General features: G+C 35.3%; 1 protein-coding gene across 1 annotated transcript; it reads right to left on the bottom strand.

The window, feature by feature from the left end:
• Positions 1–4,812: 4,812 nt before the first annotated feature.
• LOC109811386 (uncharacterized) lies at positions 4,813–6,006 on the bottom strand. The gene is made up of 2 exons (XM_020375133.2): positions 5,413–6,006; positions 4,813–5,253 (listed from the first exon to the last, which is right to left on the bottom strand). The coding sequence occupies exons 1-2, from the start codon at positions 6,004–6,006 to the stop codon at positions 4,813–4,815; spliced, it is 1,035 nt and encodes a 344-aa protein (XP_020230722.2).
• Between the last annotated feature and the right edge of the window lie 8,110 nt (positions 6,007–14,116).

The raw sequence follows: 14,116 nt of genomic DNA, 5'->3' as shown, positions 1-14,116 counted from the left end.
TTGTGAATGGGGAACTTGTGGACCCCCCGGAGGACGATTGATCTTGTCCGTCAAACTTTGTAGTTTTCATTTTATTTTCAATTTCTGTTGTACTCCTTCTATTGTCAGTTGTTGTTCTTGTTTTGAAAACGCTTCATGAAACATGCTTTTTTGCTTGATATTGTGCGTTATTGAAATTAGGGATTCGTTCCCAACTCTTAACCATAAGAAATGCATTTTGAACCAACTGTAAGGCTTTCTAAATGAAAATGAGCAACAAATTATCACCTAAACGCCAAATAAAATGTTGAGTAGAAATTTCTATGTTAGAATAGGATAATCACTTGATCACCCGAATTCCGGATCGAATAAAAAGAATTTTTAAATAAAATAAGGGAAACACATGATCGCCCGAATTCCGAGTCAAAATAATGAATGAAAATTTTTTTAAGTCAAAATAAGGGAACCTTCGTGATCGCCCAAATTCCGAGTCAATTTAAGGAATGAGAAAATTTTCCAAGGGAACCACGTGATCGCCCGATTTCCGAATCAAATAATGTGAAAATTTTCTAAGTTAAAAGACGACCGTAACGTTATCGCCCGAATTCCGAGTCAAAATGATGAATGAGAAAAATTTCTAAGTCAAAATAAGGGAACCTACGTGATCGCCCAAATTCCGCCCTATAGTTGTAGAGATCTTTATGAAACGAACGTCATCGGTCCTTTACCGATTTACGATTTTGGGATTGCCGATTTTCTGGGTATAGAAAATAAAATGTTGAGTAAGAAATTCACCACGTTAGAGTTCATAATCGCGTTTTCGGTCTTCGAGTTGTTTATACTCGCCCAGTCGGACTTTTGCCGACAATTACGAGTTTCGGTCTTCGAGTTATTTATACTCGCCCAGTCGGACTTTTGCCGACAATCACGAGTTTTGTCTTCGAGTTATTTATATTCGCCCAGTCGGACTTTTGCCGACAATCACGAGTTTTGTCTTCGAGTTATTTATACTCGCCCAATCGGACTTTTGCCGACAATCACGAGTTTTGTGCCTTTAAAATAACACGTTAGGAATCATGAAAGAAAGCAATGAGATGACATTTATAAGGATTGGAAAGGTGGTGCCTCGTTAAAAACTTTCTCAGCAAAAACCCCTCATATTTTTACGGGACAAAATACTGAGTTAGGAAAAGAGTGCACCTAATACAAATGGATAAACAGACTAGCTATAGTAAAAGCGCAAATTCGCAGCGTTCCACGTCCTCGGTATCATCCCTCCATCCAAGGTCCTGAGTCGGTAAGCTCCTTTGCCGACCACATCATCAATTTTATACGGGCCGACCCATTTCGGTGACAACTTGTTCCTCATTTGTGTTAGCTGAGCGCGCTTCAAAACGAGGTCTCCTACAACGAAGTCTCTTGGAACGACCTTTATGTTGTACTTGAAAGCTGCTCTTCTCTGGGCTGCTACTTGATTTATCTTTGCTATTTCTCTCGTCTCGGCGATCAAGTCCAAGTCCACCCGTCTTCCTTGGTCAGATTCCTCTTCCGAAAAAGCTGTAGTACATACTGAGGGTTCCGCAATTTCGATCGGGATCATGGCGTCTGTTCCATACACTAGGTTAAAAGGAGTGTCCTGGGTCGACGAATGAACAGTTGTGTGGTATGACCATAGCACCCGGGGAAGCTCCTCCACCCATGAAGCGCCTGAGTCTTGGACGCGCTTCTTCAAACCCGAGAGTATGACCTTGTTTGCCGACTCAGCTTGACCGTTAGATTGGGGGTGCTCGACAGAGGTGAATATCATTCCGATGCCGACCTGCCCACAAAAATCGCGAACTCTCGCGCTTGCAAATTGTGTCCCATTGTCAGAAACAAGTACTTGGGGAACGCCATACCTGCACACCACATTCTTCCATAGAAACGCTCTAACCTTCTCTGCCGAGATGGTTGCTACAGGTTCTGCCTCAATCCATTTGCTAAAGTAGTCCACAGCCACTATCAGGAATTTTAACTGTCTCACAGCAATCGGAAATGGACCGAGAATATCAATACCCCATTTGTTGAATGGCCAAGGCGACAGGATCGAGTGGAGTCGTTCAGCCGGGGAATGGTGCAGAGTTGCATGCCTTTGACATCCATCACACTTCTGAACCCAATTGATGCAGTCATTCCTCAGACTCAGCCAAAAGTAACCTGCCCTCGCCACTTTGTACACCAGAGCTCGTCCTCCGATATGGCTTCCACACATTCCGCTATGCACTTCGTCCATCACTTTTTCCGCTTGTGACGTGGTCAAACACCTTAAAAGGGGAGAGCTGAAGCCTTTTCGATATAATCTTTCATTGATGGTCACGAACCTGGCCGACTCTCTTTGTATTAGTGACGCCTCCTTCTTATCCTCTAGCAACTCCCCCCGAGTCAAGTATGCAATGTACGGTCCCATCCATGAATCGAGCTCTTCTTGGATGAAAAGAACACTCCCCTGTGGAGTGTTGATGCTCGGATGAGTCAATGTTTCCTGGATGACTGACCGAGTGGCTCCTGGCTTCTTTGTGCTTGCGAGCTTGGAGAGCAGATCAGCTCGTGAATTTTGCTCTCGTGGAACGTGGTTAAGTGTGAACTCTCGGAAGGTTCCAAGTACTTGGCCAATTGAGGATCCTTCGCTTGGAAGGTTCCAGCCACTTGCCCGGTGATCAATTGGGAGTCGCTTCTAGCTGATAAGCTCGTCGTCCCCATCTCCTTCGCCAAACTCATCCCTACTAGCAACGCCTCATACTCGGCTTGGTTGTTGCTTGCTCGGAACTCAAACCGTAACGACTGCTCTAGTAGTATTCCCCCCGGGCCCTCCAAGACAATTCCAGCTCCACTTCCTCCTAGATTTGAAGCACCATCAACCGATAGAATCCACTGGGTTTCACTGACCGTATCCTCCTCGGCCGGAGGGGTCAATTCCATCAGGAAGTCGGCTAACGCTTGAGCTTTGATGGCTCCTCTTGGCTCATACTTGATGGAGAATTCCGATAGCTTGACCGACCATTTCATCATTCTACCAGCTAGGTCGGGCTTCTGCAAGACTTGCCGAATCGGATGATCAGTGCGGATTATCACTTCGTAACTTTGGAAGTAGTGTCTCAACTTCCTCGCGGTTATCAGTATCGTAAGGGCCAATTTCTCGATCTTCTGATACCTCGTTTCTGCTCCCTGTAAGACCCGACTCACAAAATACACTGGAGCCTGAGAGCCTTCCTGCTCTTGGACTAAAATTGCACTGACAGCTCGGTCGGAGGCCGATATATAAACCAGCAAAGGGATACTCGGCCGAGGTTTCGTCAAGATCAGTGGCGACGCGAGCGACTTCTTTAGCTCCAGGAAAGCCTCCTCACACTCAGTTGTCCAGGCAAAACGATTATTCTTCCTGAGGCATTTAAAGAGTGGGAGTGCCTTGTCGGCCGCCTTTGAAAGAAAGCGCGACAAGGACGCCATTCTCCCTGCAAGTTGTTGTACCTCTTTCACCATAGATGGGCTCCTCATGTTGATAATCGCCGAGCACTTGTCCGGGTTGGCTTCAATGCCGCGGTGAGTCAGCAGGAAACCGAGGAACTTTCCCGCCTGGACACCGAAAGAGCACTTCTCAGGATTCAGTTTGAGCTGGTACATGCCAATGGTGTCGAACAATTCCTGCAAGTCGTCAAAGTGCCGACTGACGCTTTCCGACTTCACCACCATGTCGTCTACGTAAGCTTCCACATTCTGACCTAGTTGATTCACAAGGACTTTGTCCATCAGTCGCTGATAAGTCGCCCCTACGTTCTTCAGACCGAACGGCATAACCCGATAGCAGAAATTGGCTTGATCGGCTATGAAGGCGGTCTTGTCCTCGTCTGCAGGATGCATTCGGATTTGGTTGTACCCCGAGTAAGCATCCATGAACCTTAGTAACTCGTATCCCGACGCCCCGTCCACCAGGCAGTCTATGTTCGGCAGCGGGTACGAGTCTTTTGGGCAGGCCTTGTTAAGGTCGGTGAAGTCCGTACACATTCTCCATTTCCCGCTGCTCTTGCGCACCATGACTACGTTGGCCAACCAGGTCGGATATTGGATTTCACGAACGTGTCCTGCCATCACTAACTTCTGCGTCTCTTCCGCGATAGCCCTTCGTTTTTCCTCGCCAAACTTCCTTCTCTTCTAAATTACTGCCTTCGCACTAGGGTCTATGGCCAACTTGTGGCACAAGAAATTTGGATCAGTTCCAGGCATGTCGCTGGAATGCCATGCGAATGCCGACACATTGTCCTTTAGAACCCTCACCAATTTCTCTTCGTCCTCGGGAGTCAAAGAGGTACCTATCTTTACGTTTCTCCCTTCCATTACCTCCACTTCCTTGACGTCTTCTACTGGGGCGGATCGGTGGTCGAACTGACCCATTCTAGGGTCCAGTTCGACGGAATGGACCTCCTTTTCTACCCGCTTAGTGTATAGTCGCCTTCGCGCCTTTAAACTATCCCCGTAGCATTTCCGAGCAACCTCCTGGTCCACCCTGAGAACTCCCACAGCACCACTCAGCAACGGGTACTTTACCTTCAGATGGGAAGTAGACACTATTGCTCCCAGCTTGTTCAGAGTCGGCCTGCCGACCAGTATGCTGTACGATGACTGAGCGTCGACTACCAAATACCGAACGACCACCGTCTTCATCTGAGCTCCCTGGCCAAAGGTCGTCTCCAGATCAGTGTATCCCCTTGCGATGACCTGGTCTCCTGCAAAACCCACTAGAGTCCCTGCATAAGGAATTAGTCGGTCGTTAGGTATTTTCATCCCCTCAAAGGTTTCCTAGAATAAAATGTCCGCGGAACTTCCCTGGTCAATCAACACACGCTTCACATTGTACCCCATGACAATCGCCGATACGACGACGGGGTCGCCCTCATGAGGGGCTACTCCTTCGTAGTCTGAGTCCGAGAATGAGATCTCAGGCTGAGTAGGTTGCCTGAATTCCGATACTGTAAGCACCGACCGAGTGTACCTTTTTCGGGCAGTAGGGGTAGCTCCCCCGCCCGCGAAGCCCCCTATGATGGTGTTGAAATCCCCATGGATGGGTTGCTGATGGGCTTCCGACACCTTTGCTGGCGCGTCTCTGGGAGGAGTTTTCTCTTTACGCCTATCCCTCTTGGAGTCATCTTGCTTGCGCCTGGGTCGCCTATCTGACGAGCTTCCCTCCTGCTTTCTCGCCACAAACTCCTTCAGTCGTCCCTCCTTGATTAAACGCTCGATCTGTCTTCCCAAAACAAAACAATTTTCAGTTGAGTGCCCGTGAGTCCTATGGAACTCACACCAATCGGTTTTGAAAGGGCCCAACTAACGCTCCGTCGCCACCGGGAACTCAAACAACGATGCGCTATTGACATCGTGGAGTATTTGTCGCCTGGGTACAGTGAGTGTAGTAAACTTCTCTTCTTCATTGCTGCGCGTCCACTCGCCCCTTGACCGACCACCGTGATTGGCCTGCCTGTAATTGCCGTCCTTCACGTTGTACCGGTCACGTCGTTTGCTCCAGTCTGATCGCGGTCGGAGATGCTTGTTCCCCTCCTTATTCCTGCCCCCGGCTTCTCGGTTCTCAGCTGCCCTTTTAATGATCTGGTTCTCCTCCGTCTTGATGTGGCTCAAGGCGAAAGCCCTCACCTCCGACATTGTTTGGCAATTCGCCCTTTCAAGTGCAATGTCGAAGGCTCCGGACCTCAAACCTTTCTGAAACGCGATGACCGCCATTCTCTCATCCAACGATGCTATCCTTAGAGCAACCTCATTGAATCTCTGCAGAAAATCCTTCAATGACTCCTCCCGTTGCTGCTTAAGATCAAATAAATCCGACGTGATTGGTTGCTTCTTCTTATTAGCAGCAAATTGAGCCATAAACAGCCGGCTGAAGACGTCAAAGTCGGTGATGGATCGGTCGGGGAGGCCACTAAACCAATCAAGCGCCGCCTTTTTGAGCGTTCCCATGAACAACTTGCAACGGACTTCCATGCTCCCTCCGCAAATCAACATCTGAGCTCGGAAATCCGTTAGATGTTGACTGGGATCCTACGATCCATCGAAAGGTTCGACCTGCGGTATTCGATGATCCCTAGGGATGGCCTCGGCCTCTATGGCTTCCGAGAAAGGCCGAAAATCCCTTGGGACTTCCATCATGACATCCTCCTCCAATGTTCTGGTGTTGGCTTCTATTCTGGCCTGTAACTCATCCGCTCGCCTCCTGATCTCCTCGTTCTCACGCTGAATGGCCTCCTCTCTCTCCCTGGAGTGTGCATTATCCTCCCGTAGGCCATTGATCATGGCCATCATCTCCTCCATGGTAGGGGGTTGAGAGTTGTTGTTGTTGCCGCCTCTCACCATGGTAAAGTGTAGGTCTTTCTGTATGACTTGGGGCGTAGGAAAAGTTTCACCGTAGCCCCACGATGGGCGCCAAAATGTTTCGGCCAAAAGGTGGACTAGGGTTTTTTCCTAGATCGTGCCTCAAAGCCAGAGCATTTTCAAAAGTGTAATCTGCCTCCTCAGCTCTAGGGTTTTGGGTTTTATGGTACCTCGTTCATGGGCCTCTTAGGCCCCGAGAATGAGGGGATTTCCTTAACCGTCGTTATCTCTAGGGTGCAGGGTGAGTGAGAGCAAGTCTAGTCGGATTCTGACCGACTGGTTATTTCGAGGGTGCAGGGTGAACGAGGTCAAGTCGAGTCGGGCTCTGACCGATTGGACCCGCATTGAGCATTTAGTCGGGTGAATGCCGAGAACCCCCTTTCATAGGCGAGTGGGAATCGAGTTACGACCGAGTAGAGGGTCAGGGTCGCCCTGCTGCCGTTAGGGAGGTCAGGTCGGATTACGACCTGGACGGTACACTTGTAATGAGCAAACAATGAGAAAATTGTGAATCACTCATGTTGATAACACTGAGATGCAGAGCAACGAGATATTTATTAAATCACTGTTAGAATATTTAAGAAATACCTCTTATATTATTATTATTAAGGTTAGCTTAGTAGTTGAATTAAAATAATTAAAAATATGAGAATCTAGATTAAATTTTTATTGCAACTATCTTTATAATCGTTTTTATCTTTATAAAAAAAAAATGCAAGTGCTATATTCAATAGAAGCGGGCCAAATAGAAATTGTCTGATGCCCGCAAAACTCTATTTTCCATGATCAAAGTATCAAGGTTCATGATATATACACCTCCTTTTTTTATAAGTACACCTCCTTTTAAAAAAAATAAGTAAAATTTTAAAATATTCTTAATTTTTTGTTTTAAATTTTTTAATTTTACATTCACAACATTTAATTTAGTATTTTTTTTACATATCTTTCCTTCTTTTTTCAATTTTTACATGCACCTCCTTATTTTTCTTTCACCCACCTATTTTGGTAGCATGTAAAAATTGAAAGAGAAAAAAAAAAGTGTGTGAATAGGAAAAAAAAAGTAACAAATTAAAAGTTAAAAGTGTAAAATTAATTTTTTTTAAAAAAAATTATAATATTTTATAATTTTTTTTAAAAGAATGAGGTGTACTTATAAAAAAAAGGAGGTATATATATCATGAGCCAAGTATCAAACCCAAAATGTTTTAATGCAAGTGTTAATTTGGGCCATACAACTATGGGCCATTCTATAGAAGCGGGCCAAATCAAAATTGTCTAATCCACAAAAAAACTCTGTTTTTTCCTTGATCAAGGTATGAAACCAAAATACGTATATGAAATTTGAATTGTATTTAGGGAAATGTTGTCCCGTAAGAAAATAAAACGAATTTTCAATTAAAAACATTATTAATCATCAGATTCAGGTTTCGCATTTCCATTTACAACTAATCATCGAGAGTGAACGGAGAAGGAACAATTATGAATCGGATGTTTCACGAAATTAATAATGTCAAGGTAATTTATTTCATTTCATGTGCCAATAAAATAAAATAAGAGCATTTCCGCATATACGTAGAGGTTGGTGTCTTCATAAAATAAAATTTTTAATAAGAGCATTGAAGCCTCATGCATTGTCCTAAGCCATCGTATGTCTCAATCTGCCATGATCATTTGAAATCCATGCATGGCAGACAATATTGCTTTAGGAATTAAGCTACCAAAACCAATTTTATATATATACGCTATCAATTAATGCTTATGTCACCCATTGAGCTCGCCAATGTCATTGTACCTAATTAAAATATTTAACATCTTTAACAACATTTACGTATTTATATTTATTAAAATTTTATTATAAATTAAATTAATAGATTATTATAATACTTTTTTAGAAAATATTATTATAGATACAAAAATATTTTTATTTTAATATATTTTTTTAATTATTTCCAAAATTAACTATCACATCAAGTAAAAATATGACATATAAAAAGTATGTTTTTTAAATCTCTAATTATTTATTAAAATTAATTAAAATATCAAATCAAGTAAAAAAATGACGCGTAAAAAATATATATAACTAAAAAGTTAAATTTAAAATAAATAAAATTTGATATGTAATATAAATTTAGTGGTAACTAACTTAAAATATTTCCTTTCGTAAAAAAAAAAAAAATTTCAATTTTAAAAAACTTGTAGATAAAGAACGTTAAAATATAAGTGATAATATATAATATATATTAATACTAATTATTATTTTATAAAATTTACAAAAAAATTAATAATATTATTAAAATGTTACAAAATACCACTTTAGTAATATTTTTAAAAGTATTAAAAATTTTAAGCAACATAAATTTTATCTTACATTTGAATATTTGATAAAATATTAGAAAAAATATATTAACAACATTCCTCATAATCCAACAACATTTTTTTAATGTTACTAAAAAAAAACACACATTTTATTGTAGCACTTACGAATGGCAGATGGTTAATTAATAAATTACCTTTTTCAAGACACTAAGAAACCATTTGTTTGATGAATGCTTCACCAAATATACAAAGAGATGATTAGCCAAAAGAGATTGGTTTGTGTGGTCCTGTGTCTGCTGTGTGCTTGGGGGATACAAAAAAAGCTTCCAACTAACTTGTTGCACTTTCAATGGAATTGATCTAGCCTAGCCGTCACAAATTAAAATACAAGAGGATTCCCCTATGCAACTTAGACTTCTTCATTTTCTCCCCATTCACCAACACTTGTAATGGACATAATATACATTATATATACTGCCAGTTATATTATAATTAACACTTTAACGTATGTTATAATATAACACTCTCTTGGCAGTATATGCATCATTCAAAAAGTATGCATTCATTAATTTGTAGGTGCATAGCTCACGTCTACGAGATAAGTTTGCACACAGTACTAGTGTGGGATATAATTAAAAAAGTTCATTTAAAATAAGTCGTTTGAAATTGATATTTCATTTAAAATACACATGTAAAATTCTATCTGAAAATAATAAGTATCTAACACATAGCTAGTAACTAGTTATGGCACACAGTTGGCCGTACTGTGTGATCACAGCCTCACAGTATTTCCCGTGAAGAAAATAAAGGACAAATTAAACGAGTTGTTGGACATACTCAGCAAGTAGAAGTTTATGCAATTCAATCCAGTTACCCACTTTAGGTATATAGTCTGACAACTGTAATGGCCAAGCTAATTAATTACTTGTACGTACCTCATACAAATTTCACTCTATAATTATATAATTTCTACATTTAAATGTCATGAAAAAGATGGATGGAAATCTTAAATTTAATTATCACTCTAAAGAGATAAAGAGAGACAGGAGAGTAAATTATATATATGTATGATAGTTAGTATATATAGTTATATGATGGAAGAGAGATATAAAAGAAATGATAGGTACTGTATTCAATAAGTGTTTAGACTTAAGAGTGATAGAGTATTCCCATATTACTACCCTTACTTTTTATTTATATATAGGCTGTGAGATGATATTGCATGCGTCTACGATCTTCACGACAGTAATGTTCAAATAGGACAAAGCAGAATTTCTTGTTTAACCAAAAGTAAGTATTCAAATGTTTTCTCCTGACTCATTTTTTATGTGGGATATAGAATGAATTTCCTCATATTTATATATTACAAACAACACAAAATAAACCTTTCTAGTTACTTATTAACAAATTCTCTTCGCTATTCAGTTTGTGAAGATTTTCCTAAGTAATATAATAAAGGGTACAATTATCGAAATTTAACTGAATTTAGAGATGCCTTATTATTGAAAAATGGGGAGACTTAGCATTATGTTTTACTCTAATACCTTACGTTGCCAGTACCCATTTCATCTAAAACAATTGGTTAAAATGTTTATGCCCTTTTTCTGCTTGCAATTATTCTTTGATAATCGATGCTGCAATCGATAGCCTAGACACACTCATTTGATTTATATGCAATCATGCTATCATTTTTTTATATCTCCATATTATGTTGGCTTTTACTTTTTACATGTTGCATATTTATTAAAAAAGAATGCACATGTATTCCAATGCAACACTAATTTTTTTTAAGAAAAAAATTGTCTCCTTATTGTATCAATAAGATATATATTAGGTTATAAATAATAACTAATCAAAGAATTATTAAAAAAAATTCATTAACACTAATATATTTTTCCTTCTTTAACAGTATTTATCTACCTACATTTATTAAAATAATGTTACTATAAATTATATTAATGGATTATTTTGCAAAATTATTTATGAAAAATACTATTATAGATAAAATAATATTTTTTTTATCTTAACGTTGTTCTCTCTAATTGTTTCTAAAATTAAATTCCCACGTCAAGTAAAAATTGTCATAAAAAGAGTATCTTTTTCAATCTCCAATAGTTTTCAAAAGTTAAAATCTCACGTCGAATAAATGAAATAATGAATTACATGAAAACAATATATATAATCATAAAGTGATATTTGAGATAAATGAATTTTGATATTAAATATAAATTTAATAATAATTAATTAATAAGGATGTCTTTAATCTTAAAGAACTTATAAAAAATTATGAGTCATAAAATATAAGTGATAGCATCTATTTTAAAATTAATTATTATTTTATAATTAGAACTTAATAATATTATTAAAATGTTATAAAAATATCACTTTAATAATATTTAAAAAATGTTGCCTACTTATATAAAAATATTATTAAAAGTCTTTAACAACATAAATTATATACAACATTTGATAATATGTCACATAAATAAATTAATAATATTTATACACAATTAAATAATAATTTTTAAATATTATCAAAAACTCTTTCTGTTATGTATAATCCAGTGAAAAGTGTAGCTTTGAAGGGGAAAATAAACACATGGCATTCTAAATGATACTTTGTATACATTAAAAGAATACAACTTTATGAAAAGTCAATAAAGCTTTTATGCAATTTTATTTTGAAATTTAATTAATTCTTTTAAAAAATATGATAATATATAAATTAAAATTTATGATTAAATTAAAAAGGGAAATGCATGTTTTTTTAAATGAAAATAAAAAATAACATTTATAAAGTAAATGTCAATATTCAGTATTCACATTAGAGAGTACCATAAAAAATTAAGTTACACGTATTAACTAAGATTTTTTTTTTAATAAGGATGTATTTAACTACTTCACATCCTCTCGGACAACAAAGAATAGTGTAACGTAATAGATAGAGTGCATCGAAGGCATTTTTTAATTTATTGAATTGATTAATATATAGAGCCATGATTAATGTTTATGGTAACACTTTAGTTTTTGTCAAACAAAATTTATAGTAATAAATACTAATCTAACATCATCTTTTTTGGTGGACCAAACGTTTCATTATAAGCTCAAAAGAAAGTTAAAAATAAAATAAAATAGTGGCATGCTAATGATTTGGATAACAACAAAAAAATAGTGTTATGTTAATCAACTTAGCTAATTTTCTAAATCAATTAACATGTCTGAAAATAAAAATATTACAATGAAAATTTATTTATCAAAAAATAAATAAATGCCACTTTTTTCTATTAGAAGGACAAGTTTTATTAATAATCGTTTATATAAATCATAATTAAATTTTAAATATTATAATTATGTTAAATTTTTCAAAAATTTTAATTCTATAGCATTTTATTTTTCCTTTTCTTTAGTAGAGAATTTGTCAAATTTCAATATTTTTTCCCTAAGTATATAATAAATACTTAAAATAATGTTAATTCAATTATAGAATTGAATTAATTTAGTGTCCTGAGATAAAAGTATATTGTAAATTAAATAAATAACAGATATATATTATTATGTATTCACTTCAAAAACAGATAATTTAATAAAAAAAATATCTTCAAACTTTATATGAACAAATTTTATATACACGTGATAGAATCTTGACTTTTTTTTTAAAGGAAAAAAATTGACTTAAAAATAGTATATATTAAATCACATAGGTAACATAATTAATTTTTTTAATTAAAAAAATTAATAAATGTATTTTTATTACAAACTGTTGAAAGAAATAAGTTTTACTAAAATGAAGACAGTTCTTATAAATATTTACATATCTAAAATGTAGAAGACAAATCTATTCACATAATTATTGAAAATTTCAAAGCATAATTATATGTTCTCTTATATATATATATTTCATATTCAGTTTATATGATTTTAATGTTCCCAATAAGGCATATTAGTATTTATTTAAATTAGTTTAATTATTTTATATGAAACCATACATATACATACACATATATATATATATATATAATGGAAATGAATTTTTTATAGATAAAAACGAAAATTAAGATAAATTTATATGAAAATGTATTATTATTTGAATTACCCAAATAATTCATTTCCATAATATATATATATATATATATATATATATATATATATAAATATTTACATGATCACATTTAAAAAGCTCTATACTTAATTTAGTTATACTAGTTGTATATGTATATATAATAATACCAGTTAAATAAACAAACAAGTTATGATATAATAAAAAAATGTTTGAAATTGGAGTATAAATAATGAAGTCTTGCATAAATATAATTAAAATATAGTTAAATATGAATGAGGACTGATCTAATAGATATATTAATTGCTTTTCAAATTTTTTAGTCAATATGTAATATTAGACCACTCTTTTGGCTTCTTTTCTTACACATTGAATGATTATTTTTAATTTTGAAAAATTCTATATATATACTCCTATTTTGGGGTGTATTGGAATATTAAAGGAAAGAGAGAGGTAGAAAGATAAAATAGTAAATATAATATGTAATGAAAAAAGTGGAGAGGAAAGGAAAAAAAATTGTAGAAGTGAATTGCAAGAGAGGATTGAGTATAAATTTATAATTATCTTTACATGTACTATCTAATAAGTGGTATCAAAATGAAGTTATTAGTTTAAAACCTTATGTCATAAAATAATTAAATACAATGATATATATATATATATATATATATATATACTATTTTGACTTAATCATCTAATTTATTAAGATTAAAAAATAATTAATTTAATTAATAACAATATATTTATCTTATTATTATCTTTATATTACTTTCCTTTTCTAATTAATATTACTCACGTATTCTATAATCAATTAAAATGTATGTTTGATATTATTTTTTTTCTTTTAACCAACTAATATACATGTTGATCTTTAAAGAATTTAATTAATGTATTTTATCAAATTAAGAAAATATATTTTAATAATGGATTTTTTAGTCTAAAAATAATTAACATATAAAAAAAATATCTTATATAAAGGAACATATAATTATTCTAAGTTATATTTTATAAATAGGAACAAGTATAGTATTATAGATGATAATTAATGTGAAAAAAAAATAAAGAGATGTACAATGAAAGAATTGAGATGTGAAAAAAAAAATTCAAAATTAATGTTATAACATCTCAATATTTTAAGATTCATGAACGTTTACATATCCATACTCATGCAATTTATTCCTTAAGCTTGACCTATAATTCTAATAAGCTAATTTATTTTTACAACACTACTTTTTTTACACCATAAATTTGATTCTATCTAACACTCAGTTTTTTTTTATTACCTTACCTTTTATTACTTTCTTTTTCTCCTTTATTTTTTTATTCCAAAGTGTATGCACTTCTTGAAGT

This window comes from Cajanus cajan, chromosome 5, assembly GCF_000230855.2.
Source record: "Cajanus cajan strain Asha chromosome 5, NIPB_CcT2T_4, whole genome shotgun sequence".
Taxonomy (NCBI): domain Eukaryota; kingdom Viridiplantae; phylum Streptophyta; class Magnoliopsida; order Fabales; family Fabaceae; genus Cajanus; species Cajanus cajan.
Note: the sequence above shows the minus strand (reverse complement) of the source record. Positions and strands in the feature narration are given on the sequence as shown.